Below are 24,894 nucleotides of genomic sequence, written 5' to 3' on the forward strand. Positions count from 1 at the left end.
CTTCGTATCCAGCATTGCTTATCAAATTTTAAACCGTTGTAAAAAAACAAACGTGGCATATCGTCTTCAAGGGTAGTAAACATAGGATCCCATTTGTCTCGAAGGTGCAAGCACATTTTGATAAACCAATGGGGCGTTACTCTGAGAAGGTTGATAAGGTGTAGATCCCATACCTGGTATCACCTGTGGATAATATGTATTGACGGAATTTATCTGAGGGCTTGCCATGTGATGAGATTGATGAGATTGCTGATTTAAAACTGTCTCTGGTTTCGCATACTCACCGTATTGATGGGGGAAATTATTTTTGGGTAATAATGGTGTTAACCTTTGTTGTGATGGAACCAGGTTTGGTGAGTTCCTCGATGATTTACTGACATGCGCTTCTAAAGTAATTGGAGTCGGTGCTGTAGCCGATGTACTAGTTGTTGTTGTTGTTGCTAGATTACCAGTACCGTTCAACAGAGGTGATCTATTACTTGAAGAGAAACTCGCACTTTTAAAAACGGAAGTACTATTCTTTCTTGATCTATTACCAACACTATTTTTCCTCTTCTCCACTTTGTTACTACTATTGGGTCTAGAAAGTTTTTTTGAGTTCAGAATATTGCTACCGTTTTCTTCCACTTTAACAAAAGAATTAGCGGGGCTGGGAGTTGGTGTTGCTCCGTATGCAGTTGTTGCTCTTGAAATAGAATCTCGTTGACTTTTTTCAATACGATCTTTAACTGCAAATGCATCGGAATCATGATATAGCAACAAATCTAATAATAACTGGAACGGGATATCAGGAATTGTATATTCAACGTTAACAGTATTAACAGGGTTGTTCAAATAAAGTGATAAGGTTTGAATTTGTCTCTGTAATTCATCAACTTGTTGAGGGTTATTTGCCTTTGCAAACAATTGAGCGGAACGTGATAATGCCTCTACCGCACTGGCTAGATCTCTACTGAAAATATAAGTTTGTGCGATACCAAACCATGCCAATGCGCCGAAGAGATGATTGAAATTAATCAGAAATTTTGAATTTGCATTACTAGTTTGTTCGGCAGCTTGTGAAGATTCAAGTGCCAGAACACTCCCCTGGGTATAAGCCGACAACGCATCATTTATCTGACCTAATCTCAGATATAATGATCCAATAGAAATCCATGTATATGGTTTAGAAATGTTTAAATTTAGTGCTCTCTGGTAATATCCATATGCTCCATAGACGTTATGAACTGGATCCAATTGTAAAAGGATTCTTGCAATGATATAATTCATCAAAAAGGATGATCCTTTGGCAGAATAAGGTTCTTCTAAGACCATTCTATCCAATGTACTGGCTAAATCTTTTTCTAGAATTGAATTCATCATACCACTGGCTAAAATTAACGGTTGCACGGATTTAGCCGTGTGTGGATAAGAAGAAATTGCATCTTCTACCAATTTTAACGAATTTGTTGGTCTATTCGCTAGGAATTGTAAAGTTGAAGCTAAAAGAGAGGTGTAACTAATTTTAGCTAACCTCTCGCCAACTTTGAAATATTCCGGTTTGGAATTTAAAAGTGCCATTGCAGTCTCTAGATCAATTAAAGCTTTTTCAAATTCAGAATATTTGTAAAGCAGCTGTGCACGTGACACAAGCGCTTCAACATGGACATTAGGAGTAGAACCGCTCATTCTAACAGATTCTAACATTTTATCAAAATATGGTAATAATGCATCTAACGGATAATGATGAGTACCTTGCTTTAAGAAGAATCGGCATTGCATTACGTGCAAGTCTGGATCTACCGTGTGATAAGATTCTAGTAAGAGTGCCTGTGTGACTGCATGCAAAGAATCTTCGAACCCATCTAACTGGTCATAGCACAACGCCAGCACTGTCCAGACCCTACTGTCAGATGCAATAGTAGAAACACCAGTATTAATTGCATTTACCAACATTCTAATAACGCTAGCGGCATCACCACTCAGCAGATAAGCCTTGCTTAACATCAAAAGGGTATTAGAATCTGTTGGCTCCCTGTCTAGTGCTCTTGTTAACATTTCAAAAGCTAGAGGAAAAAGACTTGACTCCAGCGCCAGTCGTCCACAACAACGGAGTAAATCTGTATGCATTGATTCTATCTCATTCATTGATGGTGGTATTGAAAGGTAAATAAAAGAAATAAAAAAAAAAAAAAGAAGGAAGCAGTACGTTCTTGAAGAAAGAACGTTAAAAGGACAAATCAAACAAAAGTCAAAAAGTGAAGTCAAAGAAATGGAAACGTCAATGATGAAATCGAACCTAGAACCCTTTTTTTAAAAGAAATGAAATAAAGCATCGAAGAAGGGAGTGCATGACATGGGATAAAAAATGAAAAAATTCTTGTATGGGGAAGTCAAAGGAAGGACGAGATGGACTGAACACTTGGCTTATTATCCTATGACAACAACAACAACAACAACAACAACGGAACAAAAGAATGACGAATTAAGGAAAGAAGGAGAGAATGAAACAAAAAGAAAGTGCGAAAGAGGCTTCGCATCGGGAAATTAAAAAATACGGTATCGCATAACGTTAACCTGCAGTCTGCGAATTCTTCTCCATTTCTTTTTACTTTCTATTATTTTTATTTTTTGTTTCGGTTCGAAAAAAATTCCAGGGATTATCTGCACTTTGTCTGTATGCTTGCAATGAGGACAAACGAGTACGTAAGACAGGTTAATCGGACATAATAACTTCGTAGCTGGGCTTGGCAGTGAGCAATTGCATTACTTTAATTTCAATGCAAACGCCAGCCGTGTTAGTATAGATGACACCCTATCTTAACCTTTCTTTTTTTGTTTGTATGTCAATTAATCTTGTCAGTGTTATCCGAGAAAACATGAAGTTATTCGTATTGTTCTGGAATGCACAGTAGTTCCTTTTCGGATATGCGTCTACGACGGGATGACTTAAAACAGAAAAGGAATTTTTTGCTGCGTTGCAGATGATGCAGTAGACAATAGGCATAAGAACAAGCATGGCGTCGCCCTGTCTACACCCCTCCTATTGTAAAGGTGTAGTTAAAAGCATCACCCGATCAGGAATGATTTTGTAATCGACGAGCAAAAGAAAAAAAAAAAAAGGGATTGCGTTCTTGTACTGCTTCTTCTTATTCTGATTGTGTTTCTGAAGCATGTAACTGAGGGACAAGAATGTATGTTGCGGGTTTTTGTATCATCCCTCGTTAAATGTCCCTCGTTTTCTAACAGATGCTAGGAGTACTCGTAGTACTGGTGCTGCGAGTGCCTGCAGCGTGGCTTTTTGAGGTGTTCGGGATACACGTGGAGGAGGTTGCCATGGCTTACCTGGAATGGAAATTGGATCTACGGTTGGCTGCTTCGTGTCTCGAGGTCGAAAGCAGGAAAGATCGGAAGAAAAGCAGTAGTAGCCAAGCCGTAGGCGTAGGCACACCAATTAGGGAATGTGATGTGGAGAAGAATGGAGGAGGGGAAGGGGAAGAAAGGATAGAGGAAGATGGCGGACATTGGTGGAGTTTAGATGGAAGATTCTTTGCGTTATTGGGATAGTGAACGCGAGCAACAATTTTCAAGTATTACCTAATACCATGGGATACGTAATTAGATTACCTGCTTGAAGTAATTTCTTTTTTTCTTTTCTTCTTTGTATTACTTCCAAGTTGATTCTTTCAAGGACAATAGTATAACTCATGTATCCATATCACAAAGTACGTGAGCTCTGTACGCCAAGTTATAGCGCCAGTGCCGCAAAGGCTGAATGAACAATGAGGGAAAGCAGCCGAAAAATAAGTGGTTGCGCCACACGTTAACAGTTAACTCTAAAAGCACGGCGGGTGAGAAATAGGATATCTAGTCTTGATTCAATAGGCTGTAGCCAAATGTTCTTCAAGAAATTTTGAGTTTCAAAAATTGCTAGCATGTGTAGCATACATGCAACATCGTTCAAATGACCTAAGATTCGTTGCTGGTGTTGCCGATCTGTGGCAAAGATTCCGCATGCGATTGTAGGCCAAAGCAAAATACCCCACAGTAAGTTATCACGAGGAATCTTTGCTAAAGTTTGTATTACATCGGAAACAACAGGCTGAGCATCCATAATGCTATAAGTGTCGAATTGAACAATTTTGGATAGAATCATGTAACAAACCTTCGATATAATTCTTCCGACGTGTAAATTGAGACGGCTGCTTTCATGAGCTCTTGAATCCTTTAATCTACCCGGTAGTACAGGTGATGTATAGAATTCGGTCATTGATTGTAACTGCAGCGCTCTTTTATACCAAACATTTGTCGGTAAAAGCGGCATGGGCAATCGAGCAATGTATGATGCCTTGGCTAATATTTCAAAGGCATCTGGAGCCGCTCCCAGCACAGGATTATTCATGAATTGAAACTCGCAGTGATAGATGGGACATTTGAGCACATGACTCAGTTCTTTGAAAACACTGAATGGATTCGGTAAACCAGTTAAATCACTTGCCCAAAGAATAGCCACTGAATAGTTATAGATAAAACTTTCCAAAAACATACGTTCATGCGGTTGTAGGATTAAATGTTTCTTAACGTTGTCGACTTGTTCTTCTATTTCTAAAGCACGGTTCTCAATTTCATAGGATAAATTACGAACTGCACCTTGCTCTATTTCATCGGGTATAAACAAAAGATGGGGGTTATCACTCTGTGTCTGCTCATAATAAGTTGCCTTGATAATTCGATAGGAGTTTGCCAGACAGTAGACACAATCATCTACAGTTGTAGTATTAGTCGTTTTATTTCTCAGACATAACATTTGATAAGAAGCCAACAGCCATGCCTCTGTCCCATAGAAGGGATTGTCATTTAAATACTTTCGTATCAATGTTAATGAACTTGAGTAAAGTTGATTAGATAAAGGTCTGAATGTTTCCTGGTCGTACCATTCGAGGAAAGTTGCTCCACAGCATAGAAATACTTCTTTGATCACGTAATTCGTCTCGAAATGTCTGGTGAACGTAGCCGCTGTTGTCAGCAATGGATGGGTATCTTGGGGTCCCATTCTTGGCAGCCATCTAGTGACACATGCGTAAATCAAGAAATTCTCATCCTTGGAGTAGTCTTTCAATTCTCGGAGATCCTTAGATTCTAATCTTTCGAATACCTCGTTGTATTTCTGAGCTAATGGATCATTAGCGTCGTAAAAGAAATTGTAAGAGCATCCTGTGGGTTCCTCATTCACGGTCAAAGTCGGTTTGGCAGTCTCTGGCGGCAATTTAAGTGGTTCGGTAATATTTTCTCTGGTAAACCAATTAAATGCAAAATCGGAAGCCATTAAGATCTGGTCGGGAATCCAGTCTAAATCAAATAAATCCTTAAACTGCGTATCTGGACCTACAGTTGAATCTATCTGTTCTAATTCTTCTTCGGAACTTGGATCATCGTCAACACTCAATTGTTCAACAGAGGGAAAATTGTCAATAAATAAGATTGACCCATCCTTTTGCTTCATCCAAAGTTTACCCTTTTTACACATGTGTAGCATGATAAATGGCTCCTTGATTTCCGGAATGCTGGTGTTGAGTTTTGTTTTTGAATCGAGTTCCACTTCGCCTATCATGTCATGTATAGTCAGATTGTAAAAACCATTTTGATACGAATCTTCTTTTTGATCATTGGTCTTCCTTTTGGAATTCCCTTGAGGCCAGATGCACTGTAAGAAGTTTCTTCGGCACCCTTTACATAGCGGTTTGGTCTCATCACACTTTTTCTTTCTATTTCTACAAGTCAAACAGCCGCTCTTCGAGCGCTTTTCAGTTCTCCGTACAACATTTTTACCGGAAATACTAGTAGTATGAGAGCGTCGAGCTCTGTACCGCACGTTCATATCCATATCCCCTTGTTGAATCACCCAAAAGCTAACCTAACTTTCAATTTCTCGGTTTAATAGCCGTTCATTTACTGCCACTTTGCGAGTGCTTTTATAGACCTTATAAAAGAGTGTGGTCAAAGAATTGAACTAATCGTATTATAGGAATAGAAATAGGCTCTATACGATTCGGTCTAGGCTTATTTGTTTTCTAGTTTCTATAACTATTTACCTTCGGAAAATTCATTTAGTTTCTACAGATGTGATTCGATTTCATGATTGACTGTATGAGTCACATGCCGTTATAGATGGATAGAAAAAATAATGCGATGAGTTTAATTAGAATTGTAATAGTATACAATACGTCTTGAAAAAAAAATGCAAAAATGACTATGATGATGAACGTGATAATAACGATTAAATTAATGACGGTGTTGTCATGATACTGTTAATAATGCTAACCCAATTGCTCCCCATTCCTATTGTCATGCATGGGCATATGCTTGTGCAAAATTAAAATTGAAATTTGAGCTTATCGATTAAAGAATCTATCATCTCGAAGTTCAAATCGTTTTGTGCAAATGACTGGTGCTTGTCAGAAACGATGTGTTGTTCCAATTGGTCATATTTAACTCGGCAGTTTTCACAGTAACCAGAATTTTTAGCATTATCCCTTCTTGCAACTGGTGCAGGTGTGGCAGTTTCTGTCTTCCTTTTCTTCTGTCTGGAATCTTCTTCGGCTTCCTTCTCAGCAGTATTATTATCGGGTACGACAGGAGAAGCTTCATGAGAACCGGTACCATGAACTTCCACAGTGGAAGTAGTAGTGGTCGTAGCAGGAGTAATCTTATTGGTGTTGACAGCCGTGGGGGCCTTTGTACCCAATTTCCTATCTACCACCAGTCTGCTCAAATTTTTAATGTTTCTGTTAGTGACACTTGCCTTTGTCGGACCTAATCCATTACCAAATGAGGTCGCTACGTCATTGGATTGATGTACACCGCTTGCCTTCAATTCTTGCGTGACACGGGATTGTTTCTTACTGTTGCACAAGTCATCGGGGAAATCCTCTGTTTCTTGTCTAGTTAACACATTGGCGGCCCCAGATACTAGTGGTTTACGAAGTGAGAGTGCTGTTGCAGGTACTGGCTCCTTCCAAATACATTTAGATCCTGCCTCCGCAGCCTCATTGTTGTCTGTTTCTGCCGCCAAAGTCTTTTGCCAATTCTCGTAGCATTGTTCGGAATCGAGACATGTATGAGGTATGATCATTAGTTCTTGTGAATCGATGGAAGGTTCTGCATGGTGTTGATATAGTAAACGTAATCTCAATGCATATTTTTTGTTAGCTTTATCGCGATTGCAACGTTTTACCACTCTTTTGTAAGATGTTTCATCACATGCACCATCGCCTATGAAGGGGCATCTACCGAATGTACCCATCTTTAGTACTGGGTAAGGTATTTTCTTGGGATCAGCCAAGTCTGGAGGTTTCCATTCCAAAACGATTATGGGCGCCCATGTTTGCCACAGATCATACATGTAAACGTGTGCAAATTTGAAATAGTGAATATCATCTCTTCTCGTCCGAGGATCTCTATCTGCGGGACCGTACAGTTTTTCATTTTGAAGTAAATTGGAGAGTGTAGGTTCCGGTAATGATGTGGTCTTGCTTTTCTCCAAAAAATCTAAATCTACGTCCAAATTCTTTAAGAATCTTGTTGCCTTTTCATACCCCCAAATCTTCATATAATTCTTTTTCGCCCTTGATAGAATGTCAGAATCTGACAATGCGCTGATGTTTTCCACAGATCTTCTCGTTATGACGATTGTAACACTGGAATCGAAAAACTGTGTAATTTGGGCTCCCAGGCTAAGAAACCCCTTCTTCAAGAGATCCCTGCGTTTATCCATTCTGTTCTTTATGAATTTGCTACAATCGCTCTCATCGGTTGTATCGAAATATATGCGGGATTCGCGTCTCATTATCTTTTTCCAGTTGTTTTGCCATTCTAACAATTCACTAGGTGTTACTTTTTGTTCAATATTCTTTAATGCAGTACTTTTACCTACCTGTACTGCTCCTTCAATTGATCTTGCTCTTTCGGCCTTTGGCTTCTTTCGCTGTTGTTGTTGTTGCGTTTCTAACCTTTCTAATGCTCTCTTCTTATTTGTGGCAGCTGAACTCTCATCTTCATTATTTAGATGGAGACGAGGTTGTCTCAAGTTGGCATCAGTCTCTTTCAATGGAGATCTAGTGGTCATATCAAAAACAACACCACCTATGACAGAATCGTTAAATTTGAATGAACCACTAAAGATATGTGAATACCTATTTTATGACAGTTCTTCCCTGGGCAGAATACTCTGTATAAGGTAGAAATTGGCTGTCCAGGAGATATTTCTACTGTTTTTTTGTCCAACACTGAGTAGTGTATCTTTCAAAGTTTGGAGAATTAGATCTTCAATCCAATAGATGTTGAAAATACCAAGCTTTTCGCGTCAACTTTTCGGTGTTAAAGAATAAAAAAAAAAAAAAAAAAAAAAGCGCGTCAGTCACGTGTACGTATATCACGTGATCATTATTATCTACTACATATAAATACGTGGAATAATAGTAGTATTACAAATATGATGGTGTTCTCTGGTCGTCTTATTTTACACTGTTCATGATAGTTGGAATCCATACATATCCTTAAATGCCTCGAGTGCACCTTTCATCTTCATCACGAGAAGTCCGTAGGGGAAACCAACATCTGCGATAAACAGTAATAGAAGACCAGATTGAGGAATTTGAGCCGTACAAGCATGTAGATCTTCAATTTCATACGTGTAGATGTTTGTCGTTACAGTTTCGTTATTCACGGTAATTGAATGTGTATAACGAGACTGTAATCGTTGCTCTTGTTCATCTTCGGACCATTTGTCTCTTATCAGTAAGCCCATCATCTTTAAGTTATTTAAAGAATGCACTTCACTCGATGCTGATGAGTTTGAAGCTGCGAATGAAAGTACTGCACCATTTGTGGCGGACAGTAATATGGAAGATTGTAATGGATCGGAATCAAATGAAAGGTAATCTATATGAACTGGTTTTAAAGTTGTCTCCAAAACTGTTTTCACATTTTGAGATTGGATTATCATTTTTTGAGCTAGAACTTACTCACAGTAACCCTTCTGTTGTGTCTTTATAGTTCAACTAGTTCCCTTTAAGTTGTTGGTTTTCTAACATTAATCGCCCGTTCAAACAAAAGTGTAGTAACAAACAAAATAATAGTAACAATGGGTAATTATAAAACTATGATGACGATGACTATTATAAGAGAGTATACATATGACTGAAGCTAATGCTACAGGGAGAAAGGGCCCTTATGGAATCCTTTCTCTTTTTCAAGAGTTTCATTATCCGAGAAACTCAATTGTAAATCCATCATGCAGGGGAAACGAAGAACAGTAGACCAAATCAAAACAAATACGAAGAAATCCGAGAGATTCTATATGGGAATGAGATAATAGTATTAAGAAAAAAAAAAGAAGAAAAAAAAGTAATACTAATAGTAATATTAATAATAAAATGATAATCATAACAACAGATAAAAACGCCAAAAATTACATCACTATTTCTTCCCAATCTTTTCTACTTCTTCTAGATCTTCGCTTTCCTCCTCTGCCTTGTGAGGTTGCTTTCTATCCATTACACTGTCATTATCCATGCTTTCGTCGTCATCTTCAAACTCTATGTTATCCTCATCGTCGTTTCCATAAGTTCCCTGGTAGTTATAAACGTCTTCGTCGTCGTAGTCAAAAGAATCGTCTTGCAATCCCTCTGCGTTTTCATCATCATCCAAATCACTATCATACCAAAAATTGTCTGCAATATCCTTATTATCTTCAGTCTCCTCCTTTTTACCCGTATTAGAAACATATGCAGATTCGGAAGTTGGCATGATAAAGCCTGGTGGTAAATCTTGCTTTGATCTATCAACTTCTGATTTAATTCTCTGTTTGTACTGATCTGGATTCTTTCTATAATCAACGGCAGCATCAACGTTTGCCGGTGATGATATATTAGGATCTTCTAATAGAGAAACTATGGATATTAAAACACTTTCAACTGTTTGCACCGGGGACCAAGTTTCTGCATCAGGTTCATCCGTCATCGGATCTCCACTTTGATGCAAGATGGAAATACAAAGTCTACCATCCCTATAGACATTTGGATGATAAATCGCCGGTGTGAAACGAAACTGTGGTGGCGAAAAGGGGAAATCCTCTGGAAATCTCATCTGTGCTTTGAAAAACCCACCATGATAGATAGAATCCTCATTCAAGACCATAACTCCAATATTCCACACGAAGATGTTAGAATCATCTTCTAGTTCTATGTGAAATGATGGAATAGCCTTCTTTGGGTCTGTAAGCTCTCTGTACTGTCGTAACAATAAATTAGCTGCGGTGTTTCTACGTCCACTCATAATATTACGGATTCTACTTTTATTTCTTGGTTTTTTGTTTAATATGCCTCTATGTGTTATGTGTTGTTGTGTGTTGCTGTGTGAGACTGTTGATCGGCTTTAAATTTTTTTTTTTGTTAGGGTTTTTTCTCCTTCTAGTAGTTTAGGTTATGTTAACAACGAGGGAAACGAGTTTTCAGTATGAGGTTGGAATCTCTTTAAAGCTCTTATTGTTCTTCTTCTGCTTTATCTTCTTGTTGACAAAAAATCCTGTCTAGAAAGAAAAACTTTGCTCCTTTATTAATGCGTTTGTGTTGTGTGACTAAACTAAATGTTGAAACTGAGTGTTCAATAATCCCAAAAACTTGTTTTTTCTCTTTTAAATCATCCATCCTTTTTCTGCGTCCGTAATAGAATTTCGGGTGGTGTCCGAGCGAGCCCATCAGCAATAATAGAAAGCCCTGCTACTCCTGTTGAGGACTGCTGCAGCTGCCACTATGCTGTCATAGCGAGGCAAATGATCAAGTACGAACATCTCAGAATACATGCCTGGGCAGCCGCCGACAGACAGGGAATGTATATGTCTATGTACATGTACGTGTGTGTATAGATTTGTTTGTGATGTCACGAGACAATGGGGAGTGGTACGAGGATGTAGAAAAAGGAATTATCGGAAAAACACGGGCGTGATTATCACGTGATATACGATATGCTCCGAACTACAATTACTGCTAGCGCCGTGCGGACCTTGTTGACATGAGAGGCACATAGGGATGGGATAAAAGAGAAAGTGCTTGTCTGTTGAAGGTAGCCAGATCAATGTGAACTTTGTGCCCTGTCCATTAGCCAGATAGATCTTTGAAGAAGTCGGGATTTTATCAGCGCATTCCTTCTTGCAGCTATCTGATCTTATGTACTTGAAAGGAAACTCATTTTATCAGTCAGTGGTCGTATGCTAGAATAGTGCTAGCGCCGCACCTCTCATACTGCGCGTATCTGTTTCGACACCGCGATAAAGCGGATTTCGTCGGCAATACGAGGGCTGTAAGAGACCAGAGAATTAGTCGCACTAGAGTCCTGATTCGATCAAGATAGTGTTCTGGAAATTGTATAAAATAGGGCTAGAAGACGACAAAGTTAAGTCCTGGACTGTTAAAGATCACTCCTCAGAAAGAAAGCACACTCACTCATCATCATCATTATGACTGCCCCCTATAAGACTGAAAAATTCGCCAAATATGAACCATTAATCAAAGCCTATCAGAAGGCTAGAGATGATCAAATGGAAAAATACGACCCTAAATTCTATGCAGCATGCTTGGCTAAATTGCCTTCTCAACAAGAATTTGATTCTGAACCAATTGACGCAACTCAGTTTGTTAAGGCAGATTTTGGCTTACTTTCAGAGAAAGAAGCTGCTATTGTCAATGACTACACTTTACAACAATTGCTGGCAAAACAGTTGGAAGGTAAATTGACAGCTAAAGAGATTGCACATGCCTTTATCAAATCATCGATCATTGCACAAATCGCCACTAACTGTGTTATGCAATTTATGTTTGATAAAGCGCTTTCCCAGGCGGCAAAATCCGATGAATTTTTAAAAACCAATAAGCAATTGAAAGGACCCTTGCACGGTATTCCCATCTCCCTAAAGGAACACATGGAAATCAAAGGGTCGGTTACTCATGCTTCTTACGTTTCGTTAATCGAACACGTTTCAAAAAACACCAACGTTTCTATTCAACTGGTGGAAAATATGGGGGCCACCACACATGTCCGTACTTCTCAACCACAAGCAATTATGCATCTTGACACCATCAATAACGTCATTGGTCGTACTAGAAATCCACTTTCCACCAGGCTTTCTCCAGGTGGATCATCCGGTGGTGAAAGTGCCATCGTCGGCATGCATGGCTCCGTATTGGGTATCGGTTCAGATATCGGCGGTTCCATTAGATGTCCAGCTGCATTTGCTAATATCTATGGGTTGAGACCTACTACAAAGAGATTCTCTGGTTTATACAGTGTTTCTGGTGGTGGTGGTCAGGAAAGTGTTGTTCCTACTATGGGACCATTGGCAAGATCAACGGCTGAACTGAATGCCTTTATGGACCACTACATTAACGATGGTAAACCATGGTTGCTTGACCCAAGCAGTGTACCACTGCCATGGAACACTTCACCACAGTTGCCCGCCAAGATCCGCGTGGGAGTGTTGTTCACCGATGGTATCGTGACTCCGTTCCCTGCGGTAACTCGTACCATGCATGAAGTAGTAGAAAATTTGAAACAAAATCCTTCTGTAGAGGTGGTCGATTTGAAAAAATATTGGTTATCTGCTGAAGATATGATCAAGGCCAATGAGACCGTTTCTACTCTTTACACCTGTGATGGTAACCGCGCACAAAAAGAACTTTTGGTGCCCAGTGGTGAACCAATTTTACCTCTAACAGAATTCTTCTTCGGGCACAACGAAGGTAAGCATCTTTCCGTGTACGAGAATCATGAGTTGAATAAGATTAGAGACGCCACTAAACTCAAGGTTTTCCAAAATGTTTTCCCTCACTGTGATTTCATCTTATCACCAGCCTATGCAGGTCCACCAGAGATTCCAGAACTTTCAAAATACTGGGGATACACTGCATTCTGGAATCTGGTAGATTATCCTAACTTAGTTTTCCCAACGCCATTCCAACACGATCCTGCTAAGGATACAGAAATCCCACCACTATATGATAACGTGTTTGAAAGAATGCATTGGAACGATAAGGATGGTAAAATACGTTATGATCCAAAGGCTTATGAAGGTGCACACATTGCCTTGCAGCTAACGGGTCCACGTTATCAAGACGAGAGTCTAATTGCAGCAACTGAAGTTCTTACAAAGAGCCTTGGAATAGGTAGACGTTAACTGGTACCATATATGTGTTTATTTACGACTATTTTTAATTCGATAAATCTCTGTTTGATAGCGCCGCGCGTAGCGCCCAAATAAGAGAACGACTGATCCTGTCGCATGACAACGAAGCTTTGTTTTTCGTGAATCTCTACGTCAGCTACTGTTTATCCGATGGTACTGTATCGCAACGGGATCTTCTGCAACTCACCGCTAGAAATCCTATTACGCTGACTATCTCCAGGGTACCAAGTCTACTTGAAAGTTTTCTCAGCTGATCACTGCTATATGACAAGTTATGCTGGAACGACAACAACGCGGGTCATTTCGATTGCATGACGACCTTGTAATTGCTTTCACACCTCCAATCACAGTATATCTTGACATGGAGAAACACTACTAGCAAATAGCTAATAGGCGCGGTAACTCATTGCCTAGAGTCTTCTTTCTCACCTCTGAGTGTCTAGGTCTTGGGATCTCATGCATGTAGATCTCCGCCCATTTGTTAAGTCAATTATCTCCAGAGAAACCCCCGCTGGGAAAAGGAGGAGACGAGGACCGCTGTAGATCATTTTTTTACTAATTGAAGGAAAAACTCATTTCGGTTAAACTTTGGGTCTTCGGCACGTAATGGGGAGGAATTGAAACCAGTTCGAAACTGTGTTTCGAAAATGCAAAAGCACTGAAATGGCTGCAGATCGCACCGTCAATGTTTCTCCTACGTGCCACCTTCCAGATCGGGAGTTTACGCGTTCGCGTCTGACTTCATCGACGGATTCGGATATTATTGCCCCAATTCAGACACATACGAAATTTTCAATGGCCCAGCATCCGACCTAATTAGTTTTTTTTATTCCACCTCAGAGGAACCCGTAGGGTGATTTACGCCTCTACGTGAATCTCTAGGGAAATCTCAAGCTGCGTTCTATTTTTACAAATATGAAATGGACGAATTACGAGAGATACTAAGATCTCGTCATAACAGTAATAACAACAACAATAATAAAGAAAGTCGCGTATTTAAATTAGCACGAAAATCTATTTATTTTGAAATCTGCTGGTTCTTGTAATATCTTTCCTTCTTTTACCTTCTCGTTTCAACTAATTAATTTCTTCTTTTTGCTTCTCAGTTCCTTTCTCCGTTAGTCTTATTATTGTTATTATTATCCTCTTCATTTCCCCTCTACTGAGATCGTTATTCGCGTATATATAAAAGGAGTGAATTTATTCTAAAACTTCTTTACTTCCTTCATCCGTTCTACAACACTTCATTCTGCTAGATTAAGGAAAATCGAAACGATTCACTTCTCATATACTGAATCAAATTGGCTATGAATCTAAAAAGTCTTTTAGTATCTTCTTTGGTGGCTGGTGCAGCTATTGCTGACAGTGGTAACAGTACAACCAATGTTCCATCATCATGTACGATTAAACCAAACTCTACTGCTACTCAACAATCAGATTTGGATAAATACTCTAGTTGCCAAACCTTGGTTGGTAACTTGACCGTCAGTGGTAGTGAAATCCAAACCGGTAGTTTGAACGGTGTCAAGAACTTGGAAGGTTCCTTGACTATTTACAACGCCAGCAACTTGGTCCAATTCAATGCTGACACATTACAAAACATTTCTCACTCTTTGAACTTGCAATTGTCTACCAGCTTGCAAACTGCTTCTTTCAACGGTCTGGAAGAAGTTGACACCATTAAGATGGTTGCATTGCCACAATTGCATGATTTCGAAACTAATGTTAAGAAGGCAAACGTTGTTTACATCAGTGATACTTCTTTGAAGACTGTTCATGCTTTTGGAGAATTGCAAAAGGTTAGATCATTCAACTTGAACAACAACAAGGACTTGGCTAATTTGGAATCTTCATTGGAATCTGTTGAAGATGAGCTTGAATTCTCCGCTAACGGTCAAGATGCTAATGTTACCTTCAACGATTTGAAATGGGCTAACAACATTACCCTAAGAGATGTCCACAGAGCTTCTTTCGTCTCTTTGAAGCAAGTGAACTCTTCTCTAGGTTTCATTAACAACACTATTGACAGTTTGAACTTGTCGAACTTGACTTCTGTTGGAGGTTCTCTAAGTTTTGTCTCTAACAGAAACTTGACTGGTATTAACGCTACTAACTTGGAAGAAGTTGGTGGTGGTTTCGTCATTGCCAACAACTCTAACTTCAAATTGATTGGTGGTTTCCCTAAGTTGTCTAAGGTCGGTGGTGCCATCTCTGTTGTTGGTAACTACACTTATCTAGACTTGGAATCTTTGAATTCCGTTAAGGGTGATGGTGACTTTGAAACTAACTCTGGTAACTTTTCTTGTTCTTCTTTGAAGAGCTTGCAAAGTAAGGGTGGTATCAAGGGTGACTCTTTTGTCTGTAAGAACGGTGCTCAATCCACTTCTATCAAATTATCCTCAGAAAGCTCCAGCAAGAGCTCTTCCAGTGGCTCTTCCAAGACTGAAAGCTCCACCAAATCCTCTGATGCTTCTCAGTCCGCTTCTGGTAAATCTGGTTCCAAGAGTACCGCTTCTAACGACGGTAACCAATCTAAAGGTATGGCAGCTGCTCAATTCGCCCCAGCTGGTTCCCTAATGGGAGCTATGGCCGCTGTTGCTGCTGCTTTGCTATGATGAGGTCAACGTTGTTGGAGTATAGTATGTGGATTGGTTAATAACATAACATTTCAATAATAATAATAATAATAATAACAATAATAAAAAAAAAAGAGAATAACAAGACGGGGAAACATGAGGAATCTTTACGCGGGCGGATTTCTTATTTAATTGAACCAATGGTTATTTCGATAACGAATTTATTTCTTCGCATCCACCCAGCTATGATTCATTTTGTTTTTATTTTACCATCTTAATTTGTTTTCATCAGTTAACAACGAAAGGTCCGAAAACAATGTTTTTCTTTCCCAGATCTTTAGTTTGTGTTTCTTTTTCGCCGAATCTTTTTGGGTTGAAGGTTCGTAAATATTAGCAGGGTAGTAATATAATATACAGATAAATTTTATTCTAAAGTATTGATAAATGAGTGCTTACAATCCGTTCTGAATCTAAAAATCGAAAATCGAAAATCTAGTGAAAGTTGTTCTTTAAAACTATTTATAATTAATTGTTGTAATTATTGATTATTTTTGTCCACCTGCTCTTCTAGCTCTCATCTTTTCTGCAAATGTCATACCAGACTTTGGCTTCTGTTCAGTTGCAGGTGGTGCTGCTGCTGGTGCTGGTGTTGGTGCAGCTGCTGGTGCTGGTGCTGATTGTTGCTTCTTGGCAGCTGCTTCTTCCATTTCTCTTTGTCTTTGAGCAACTCTATCCAAGTCTTCCTTTGATCTTGGTTTAGCTGCACCGAATGGATTTGAAGTTGACGCAGCTGGAGCTGCTGCTGGAGTTGGAGCTGGAGTTGGAGCTGGAGTTGGAGCTGGAGTTGGAGCTGGAGCAGCACCGCCGTTTGCGTTAGCGGCAGCTGCTGCTGCTTGTTTAGCTCTGAGTTTTTCTGCATAAGTAAGTGGCTGGCCTGAAGGTTTTGGTGGTTGTGCTTGTTGCTGTTCCTTGACGGCTGCACCTTGCGTTTCTCTTTGCTCACTTGAAACACCATCTTGTTTCTTTCTTTCTTCAAGTAATTTACGAACACGTTCTTCTCTTTCTCTAGTGGCTTCTTCTTCCTTATGTTTAGCTAATAACTCTTCGTAGCGTTGACGGCGAACTTCTGCAATACGTGCGTTTTTAGCTTCTTCAAATGCTGCACGTCTTTCAGCGAGAGCGTTACCAACCTTCTCCTCGTGAGCCTTCTGCAAACGAGTTTTCAATCCCCTGTAGTCCTCAAAGACACCTGTCAAACGACCGTAATCAGCAACCTTATTTTCATGTTCCTCCTTAGCGGTTTGGATGATCTTTGCCTTCAATTGTTCACGTCTGGTGGAGTCGGCCGCACTCATAGCATCAGCCTCCTTTTGTAACGCTGGTAATTCCACTTTTCTAAATGCTCTTTCAGTATGATCTAATTTCTTTAATGAATAGTTCATACGTTCTTCTAAATCCTTCTTATCCTTAGATAATTGTTCCACAATGATCTTACGAATATCGGCAATGTCCATATTCTTTGCATCCTCGGGATCGATTTGAGCATGACCCTTGTCGTTGATCTCTTTGATAAACTTCTTCAATTCGACTTCCTTAAGAGCTTCCAATTCACGCTTCTTCCTTTCCACCAAACGACGTTGAGCATCTTCCTCCATCTTAGCCTCGATGACAGCCTTCTCCTCTAGCATACGTTGTTGTCTCAATTCAGCATCTTGCTCAGCATTTTCAGCAGCAGAGGCTAGAGTCTTTTGTCTTTGTTCATGAGATTTCTTGGCACGTTCTTCAGCATACTTCTTGGCGTTATCGATAATTTCTTGGGTTTGTTTTATCAAACTTTCACGAGCAACCTTGACCTTTTCCAGATAAGAACCATCCTTGAAATCCTCTTCCTCCTGCAATCTCTCAGACAATTGTGCAAGCTTGTTACGGATAAAGGTATTGCGTGTGATCACAACTGGTTCTGGTTCACCTGTTGCTTCATCACCTTCACCTTCCTTACCGGTATGTTCATCTTCTTTGACACTTTCAGCATCTGATTCTTCTTCATCTTCTGCTTGTTCAGTCTCTTGTGCCTCTTCGTTACCGCTGGCAAAGATCTCAAATGGATCCTTGGCAAAAGTAACAGTGTTGGAAGCGTGATCAATGCTGAAAGAGATGTAATCCTCAATGGCAGCTTGCAACAAACCCTTTTCAATGTCCCAATAAGACATGGACAATGGACTAGGTAGGCTAACAGCGTCATAAAGTTCATCAGTGCTCACAGTAGTATACTTTTGAGATGCACTGACAAGCAACTTTCTGACAATCACGTTTTTCAAGGAATCGGCGTATTGACTGAAATATGGTTTTTGCTCCAATTTTGGCAGCAACTGGGTCAATTGTTCCTTGATGCTGTCGAAATCGTATTTGACTTCTAGAATTTCGTAAAATTCCTTGATGTCAGCATCAACCCTCTTGAATACATCTTCGCGTAAAGCAGATTCGATAGTATCCTTTCTAGTACGCTTAGTTTCGAAATCCAACAAACGGTTTAGACGCATTTGAGGATCGAAACCAACAGTGGGTAGGAAATCTGGTTGTACCGCTAGAGCTGAAAGCAAAATAATTGATGCATACTTGCTTAATTGTTCTTCGGTAGCATTTTTGTTGGTAGTGTACAATTTGTAAAACTTCTCCCAAGCGGCAGTGTGTAGAGTTTGGTTATCAGAGACGAAAAACACTCTAGCTAAGTTTTCATAGTAGTTGGCCAAAGTAGAGGGTTTGGTAGGACGTGTAGACATTTTCATTAAATGGTAAACGTCATCGATAGCCTTGAAAGCCTCGTGCCATAATTCCAACTTAACACAGACATTAACCAAATGGAAACGTTGATCTAAATAACGTTGTAAAGTTTCAGGATCGCTCAAATCAACAATGTTATTACCGCTTTTACTCTGCTGGTAATTAGCAGCGTCCAAGTGTTGACGCAACATTTCTGCCAATCTCTTGAATTCATTCTTACGCTTGTATTTTAGACAGAAATTCATTGATCTGTTAACCACACCAGAATAAGTAATTTCCAATTGAGAATTGTTTCTCAATAGATCCAAAACAGCCCTATAGGATTCCCAAGTGAATTTCATCCAAGAAGTAACAGCTTCATCATTGAACCCACCAATGGATTGATCTGATTCATAGACTGAAAGAAGTAAATTTTCTGGAGTGACACCACCATCTAAATCTTCATCTTCTTCCTCCTTATGAGTCTCTTGAGCTTTAGCTTGTTCAGATGACATTTTCAATTCCACCGTGTCGATGTACTTACGAGCAACAGCACCTACAGAGACTAAACCTTCAGGAGTACCTTGAACCAATTTCTTGTATTGATGTAAACCATCTTTAATTAATCTTCCTTTCTTCAATTCGACACCTAATTCCAAGAATCTGAACACAATAGGTTCAACAGTAGATGGTTCAGCCCAACGGATTCTTCTTGCCGTTATATACTCATATAATGTTTGAAGAGCAGCTTGATGCTGGTCAACCGAGATTAATTCATCGGCTCTTTTCAAAGCATTTTCAGGACGTAGTGCAGGGGGTGCCATATTCTCGAGATAGGTCCCTCTTTAATGTAGCTGGTCCAAAAATATACCTTTCTTTATTGTAAAGCTATTACTATTTGTTCTTACTTAGTACCTCATCACTCTCTTCATTAGGTGAAAATTTTTTTCAGATAGACGATCTCTGTTACCCGCCCCAAGAGTGATGGGCGGCAACAGCCGGTAGTGATAGTAATTGTAAAAAGAAATTTGCTTTATATTTAGTTGAGTTAACCTATAAACTTCGTATTTTTCCAGCAGTTTAGTTCCATTCAAACACCTGAGGAGTTGACCATCAATTCGATAATTTCGCTCACAGGGTCCTCATCATGTCTTGCGGTCTCGATATTTGTTAGAGTCTTCTTGATACCGATATTGAAACGAGGACACACTTGTGCCAATTCATTTATGACCATCACTCTGCCTTGGTCATCGAGGAAATCCGATTCTATCATAACGTTATTGAAATCGTCTAGCGTAGTCATGTTGGGCACCGCAATCTCTTGATCAAAACAACTTAAAATATCCATTTGCTGTAAAACCGAATGCGTAGAAGTGGTAGTCATAATCAAAAGACGACGATCCTTTGGTGGTTTACGTTTTAGTGCCACCTTAAGAACTTGTAAAATATTGTTTGAAAATCTGGGGCCAATGGGAACCCAATCAACAAGGGTTTCGATAGAATCGATAACCAGGATATTCAAAGGTGACTTGTAAGCATCTCTGAATGTATTATCGATATATGCAATTTTTGAAGCCTCCGACATACCAGATATTTCCGTTGGAGAAATCAATCTCACAAAGGGGAATTCAGATTTTAGAGCGATGGCGGCCGATAGTGCAGTTTTACCGGAACCTGGTGGACCATGGAGCAATAAAGAGACCAATCTTGATTTGGCACTTTCACGTACTTGACGAACATATCTGTCACCATTTTTCAAAATAGCATCGACGGAATCCGAGTATCTTATCATGCCACCTTCCACACACATTTTCAAATCTTCTTCATTGATACCAAACGCTGGTGTAACTTCTTGTAAAGCTTTTAAGAAATCTTCCCTGTTAACTGTCAATTTAGAAATATCTTTTTGGTTTAATTTAGTGTTTCCCTTACCAATGCTAATAGTCTTATTAATGGCAAATGAACTTGCACTTTTGACCAAACCTTCAATTTCAGCACCGGAGAAATTCTTCGTTAAAGCAGCCAATTCTGCAAGATCAACATCTTTTTCAAGCATGTTATTTTCTCTCATTTTCTTAGTCTGAATATCTAAAATTTGCAATCTACCCTGTTCATCTGGCAAGTGAATTTCCACTTGAACTTCGAATCTACCAGGACGCAATAGAGCATTATCGATCAAATCTTTACGGTTAGTCATACCAATGACCAAGATGTTATTCAATTGATCAACACCATCCATCTTAGCTAACAACTGATTAACGACATTATCACCAACACCTGTACCATCACCTCTCGAACCTCTTTGCTTAAATACAGAATCCAACTCATCAAAGATAATGATATGTAATGATGAATCTTCACCCTTTGACCTGTATTCGGCTTCTGCATCTTTGAAAAGGTTACGAATATTTTCTTCTGACGAACCCACATATTTACTCAGAATTTCAGGACCATTGACAATCTTAGGTTCCTTTGCATTTAACATTTTACCAATCTTCCTAGCAATTAAAGTCTTACCAGTACCTGGAGGACCATACAGTAATAAACCCTTAACATGAGAAATACCCAATTTTTCAATCACTGCAGGTGGAAAGATTCTACTTGCGAATGCTCTTCTAAAGATCTTTGTAAATTCCGTGTCTAACCCACCAACACCTAAATCCTCAAATTTAAAATCTGGTCTAATAACAGCATCAGAGCGTGGACGCAAATTATTGGAAGATTTTAAGTTAACCAATCCATCTCTACCTTTGAAGAAGTTCAATTGAGTCTGCTTTGTAAGAATACCCTTTGTCTCAATTCCTGATGACACAGGTGTAGAAGGTTCAACATCCCCTAAATCTATAGTTTGCAGACTTCTGACCTTTAAATCGAAGATATTGCCTTTAAATTCAAAGATTAAGTACTGCGTTGGTGAGAAAATTTGTGATTCAAAGCATTTGGTAAAATGCTGTGCCAATTCATCTTGATCAAAGGGTGTTGGCACGGCTTTTGCTCTGGATCTAAATGAAACTTCTATATCCACTGACCCCAAATAGGATTGTTTACCAGAATACTTGAAGAGATCAAATGGTTGTATAAGAATTTCTTGGTTTAGTGACCATCCACCCCAGGTTCTCTGATTACCATTAAACCCTATTTTACCTGGTGGCACATCGTTGGAGTGCCTAGTGGTGAAAATGAAAAGTTTATCCACCTGAACATAGATATTGTCTGGTAAATCCACTGATGATACAGCTACCACATTGGAAAGGGCATAGCCATTATTGGGGGAATTACCAACTTGCAAATAAACCGGCTTTGCATCTACACCAGACATATCTGGAGGTGGTGCCGAGTGATGGATGTGAGATCTAACAAATGGTAACTTGAACTTTTCCATCTATATTACTGTCTTATCTGTCCATGCTACCACTCAATAAGAGTATTGTAGTGCTCCTAAGCACTTGGTTCCGTATTTATTAAAGGCTCGAAGTTGGAAGTAAATCAAACATTACGTAGAAAATGATGCATAATAAGCTCTATATAACAGTTCACCAATTTTATCAGGTTATGGGTCCATTTAACTGCCTCACCATTAGTCTCAGGTCCATGGGCGTCCTACCATCAGTGCTCTATAAAATCTGGCGGAGCTGAACAGGCTTGATTAGCCTTGCACTAGCTTTCAATATCAAAACCTGCACTAGAGTTGCAGTAATGGAATTCTAAAATGAACCTATTGTTGAGGTTTTTGGGTCAAGTTGGTAAATATATTGTGCATTGCTCGATGATAAAAAAAAATGTGGTTTTCCTTCCCATGACATCAATCACCCAATGGTTTTTGGTTCTCTTCGACTTCTTGTTTAACTTCTCCTTGCTTGTTCATTACAGCTATCACATTGTACACGATAAGACCAATTAGCAGTACTTTCCAATTCTTTTGGAACCAAGTCTTATTTTCGTCCTCGTTGTCCTCTGATGAGAATTGTGCCGTTGTTGCTTCTTTATTAGCCTTTTTGTCTTGATAAGTCTTTGTAGTCTTTTTCAATTTAACAGCAGGTGGCTCTGGTCCCTTTACTGGATTTCTTACAAGAGGTTCGATACCTCTAACCTCTGGGTTATGTATTAGTGAAAGCTTCTTTAACTCTTGGTCGTGTACATCGATGACCAGATTGTAATGTAACGGACTCTCTACATCCAAAAAGGAAAAGCATGGAATAGTTTCACCATCGTAAATGGCATCCACACAATAGGAACCTTGATCATTATTTTCTTCCTTTGGCGATTCCAAAGTGCTAGCATCGAGCGTAACACTGTCATAATCATAAAGGCCCCAAGGAACAGCAATACCAGTCTCGATATTCCTCAGTTGTAATTTCAACTCATTGCACAGAGCAACAGATGCTAAAAGAGCGGTAGCAAGTAATTTCATGGCTCTCTAATTCTTATTTTTCTGCCTCTTCTCTTAGAGTAGCGATCATAGGTTTAAGTAGTCGGTTGTTGCGTTGAAAATATCACCTTAACCTTGATGAACTTTCCACCGAAAAGATACACCAAGGTCCAGAAGTTTAGTTAATCCTTCGATGTGGGTGAATAGCTGGTTATTAACTCTTTTTATCGGATTACCCATAACCATTGGTTTATTGACACCATTAGAGGACCCAAGTGCATCAGACAAGTATTTAATAAGCTACGTAACGCCAGAGTATTGGCAAATAGCTATAAGGAACAATGCAAGTGCACTTGCCGAGGGCTATACATTGGAAATTGGTGATGGATTGTCATGTTACGTACGGCAACAGGGGTCTAATGATACATCTAGTGTGAAGAGACATAGAAGTGAACTAGAATTTGAAAAACTGCTGGAAGATAATTTACAAAGAGGAGTGGATATTATTCTTGATGAAATCAAGGAATGTATTAGGTTTATGAGTGGATTCTGGACTTACGATTATTGTCCCAAGATTGGTCTTTCACAATTCCACGATAATCCGCAAAATACGCTGTCCTATGTTTTAGGTAAATTGAAAGAATCTAACCAAGATAGAGAATTCCAACTTCTTTATAACAATTTCGATTATTATATCAGTGAAATAGTGGGATCTGGTGATGTGTGTGACGTAACGGGGAATCCTAGAGTCGTGGAGATCCAATACGTATGTGGGACTGCCGCTCGTTCTGCAACTATTCAATGGATAAAAGAAGTTAAGACTTGTTATTATGAAGTACAAATTGTAGTGCCAAAATTATGTGAATTGGAACTTTTATCAAGTAATGAAGATAAAAAAATGTCTAACCCAGTGTTATGTGTCGATCAAAAACCGCCTGGAGGGACAGTAGATCTACTAGGTAAATATGAACCTATTTTTGTGGGCAGCGATTTCTATCTATTAGATCCACAAACTGGATCTACTGATGATCAAAGAAAAGTTCTTTTGTATTCTGGTAAACATAAGGTAAAGGATGGATTTGTTGAGAGTGATGCGGAACTTTATGAAAATATTGGCAGTGCATTTAGTAGGATGTTATACCAACAATTGCTCATGCCGCCGGGCGAACCTGCTTATGAAACGGGAGATGAAATTTCGTGGATCTCTGATGTAGTCGATTTACGTGGCAATTATTTGACAAGACTTCAGTTTAACTTAAGTTCAAATGCCTTAGCAGATATCTCTTTGTCTAGTGGGATTGAGTTCCCAGAATCAGGGAATCTTTTATATCATAGACAAGGAGTTGCTCAGGATAAGAAGAACAATAAATTAAAAAATTCCCATTCTGAATCTCAAGTAGAAAAATTGAAAAACTCAAGAGAAACAGATAAAGATGTGAAATTGTTGGTCATGGATAGTACCAATGGAGCACCTCAATTTCTTGATATGAGTGACGCTGAGGATCTTTTTGAGCATATATTAACTCCCGAGCAGCTTGAAGCAGTATTTAAAGAGCAAGGTGTCCTTGGAGAGTTTGAAACTCTTGAAGATATTGCAAAATATGTTGGTACAACAGAAGAACAAGATGACGAAATTCAATTCGCCTTCAACGCTCCTCGAGATGAACTTAGACAGGCAGGTACTACTGAAGTTCATAACCAGGGACCAGAAATTGAGGCATCTAAGGACCTTCAAGAAATAGAATCTGGCGGTGGTCAAGTTCAACATGATACCAATTTGCAAGATGATAGACAGGAAATTTCAGCTGCAACTCACCCCTCACAAGAAGACCATGAATTACAGAGTGAAGCAAGGAATAAAAAGGAGCAAGAATCACAGAACGAACCTCATGACTCAGGAAAGCATTTACATGATGAGTTGTAGCTGTATCTATTTAATTAAGATTAGATATTGTAATTAAAGGTAATTTTTA

The 24,894-nt window shown here is 39.2% G+C and overlaps 11 protein-coding genes across 11 annotated transcripts; 3 read left to right on the forward strand and 8 right to left on the reverse strand.

The window, feature by feature from the left end:
- Nucleotides 1-66: 66 nt before the first annotated feature.
- ZYRO0G12562g (uncharacterized protein) lies at nt 67-2,127 on the reverse strand (the record flags this gene model as incomplete). Its single annotated transcript, XM_002498489.1, has 1 exon — nt 67-2,127. One exon carries the CDS (start codon nt 2,125-2,127, stop codon nt 67-69), a length of 2,061 nt encoding a protein of 686 aa, XP_002498534.1.
- A 1,675-nt stretch (nt 2,128-3,802) lies between these two features.
- Nucleotides 3,803-5,863, reverse strand: ZYRO0G12584g (Zn(II)2Cys6 transcription factor; the record flags this gene model as incomplete). The annotated part of the gene is made up of 1 exon (XM_002498490.1): nt 3,803-5,863. The coding sequence occupies one exon, from the start codon at nt 5,861-5,863 to the stop codon at nt 3,803-3,805; it is 2,061 nt and encodes a 686-aa protein (XP_002498535.1).
- Nucleotides 5,864-6,352: 489 nt separating this feature from the next.
- Nucleotides 6,353-8,104, reverse strand: DBF4 (protein serine/threonine kinase activating protein DBF4; the record flags this gene model as incomplete). Its single annotated transcript, XM_002498491.1, has 1 exon — nt 6,353-8,104. One exon carries the CDS (start codon nt 8,102-8,104, stop codon nt 6,353-6,355), a length of 1,752 nt encoding a protein of 583 aa, XP_002498536.1.
- Nucleotides 8,105-8,506: 402 nt separating this feature from the next.
- On the reverse strand, nt 8,507-8,983 carry SLM4 (Slm4p; the record flags this gene model as incomplete). Its single annotated transcript, XM_002498492.1, has 1 exon — nt 8,507-8,983. One exon carries the CDS (start codon nt 8,981-8,983, stop codon nt 8,507-8,509), a length of 477 nt encoding a protein of 158 aa, XP_002498537.1.
- A 473-nt stretch (nt 8,984-9,456) lies between these two features.
- Nucleotides 9,457-10,314, reverse strand: CDC34 (SCF E2 ubiquitin-protein ligase catalytic subunit CDC34; the record flags this gene model as incomplete). The annotated part of the gene is made up of 1 exon (XM_002498493.1): nt 9,457-10,314. The coding sequence occupies one exon, from the start codon at nt 10,312-10,314 to the stop codon at nt 9,457-9,459; it is 858 nt and encodes a 285-aa protein (XP_002498538.1).
- A 1,180-nt stretch (nt 10,315-11,494) lies between these two features.
- Nucleotides 11,495-13,207, forward strand: AMD2 (putative amidase; the record flags this gene model as incomplete). The annotated part of the gene is made up of 1 exon (XM_002498494.1): nt 11,495-13,207. One exon carries the CDS (start codon nt 11,495-11,497, stop codon nt 13,205-13,207), a length of 1,713 nt encoding a protein of 570 aa, XP_002498539.1.
- A 1,316-nt stretch (nt 13,208-14,523) lies between these two features.
- Nucleotides 14,524-15,831, forward strand: ZYRO0G12694g (uncharacterized protein; the record flags this gene model as incomplete). The annotated part of the gene is made up of 1 exon (XM_002498495.1): nt 14,524-15,831. The coding sequence occupies one exon, from the start codon at nt 14,524-14,526 to the stop codon at nt 15,829-15,831; it is 1,308 nt and encodes a 435-aa protein (XP_002498540.1).
- Nucleotides 15,832-16,337: 506 nt separating this feature from the next.
- Nucleotides 16,338-19,376, reverse strand: RPG1 (translation initiation factor eIF3 core subunit a; the record flags this gene model as incomplete). Its single annotated transcript, XM_002498496.1, has 1 exon — nt 16,338-19,376. The coding sequence occupies one exon, from the start codon at nt 19,374-19,376 to the stop codon at nt 16,338-16,340; it is 3,039 nt and encodes a 1,012-aa protein (XP_002498541.1).
- Nucleotides 19,377-19,642: 266 nt separating this feature from the next.
- SEC18 (AAA family ATPase SEC18) lies at nt 19,643-21,934 on the reverse strand (the record flags this gene model as incomplete). The annotated part of the gene is made up of 1 exon (XM_002498497.1): nt 19,643-21,934. One exon carries the CDS (start codon nt 21,932-21,934, stop codon nt 19,643-19,645), a length of 2,292 nt encoding a protein of 763 aa, XP_002498542.1.
- Nucleotides 21,935-22,354: 420 nt separating this feature from the next.
- On the reverse strand, nt 22,355-22,963 carry EMC10 (Emc10p; the record flags this gene model as incomplete). The annotated part of the gene is made up of 1 exon (XM_002498498.1): nt 22,355-22,963. One exon carries the CDS (start codon nt 22,961-22,963, stop codon nt 22,355-22,357), a length of 609 nt encoding a protein of 202 aa, XP_002498543.1.
- Nucleotides 22,964-23,114: 151 nt separating this feature from the next.
- On the forward strand, nt 23,115-24,845 carry YOS9 (Yos9p; the record flags this gene model as incomplete). The annotated part of the gene is made up of 1 exon (XM_002498499.1): nt 23,115-24,845. One exon carries the CDS (start codon nt 23,115-23,117, stop codon nt 24,843-24,845), a length of 1,731 nt encoding a protein of 576 aa, XP_002498544.1.
- Between the last annotated feature and the right edge of the window lie 49 nt (nt 24,846-24,894).

This window comes from Zygosaccharomyces rouxii (assembly GCF_000026365.1).
Source record: "Zygosaccharomyces rouxii strain CBS732 chromosome G complete sequence".
In the NCBI taxonomy this organism is placed as follows: Eukaryota; Fungi; Ascomycota; class Saccharomycetes; order Saccharomycetales; family Saccharomycetaceae; genus Zygosaccharomyces; species Zygosaccharomyces rouxii.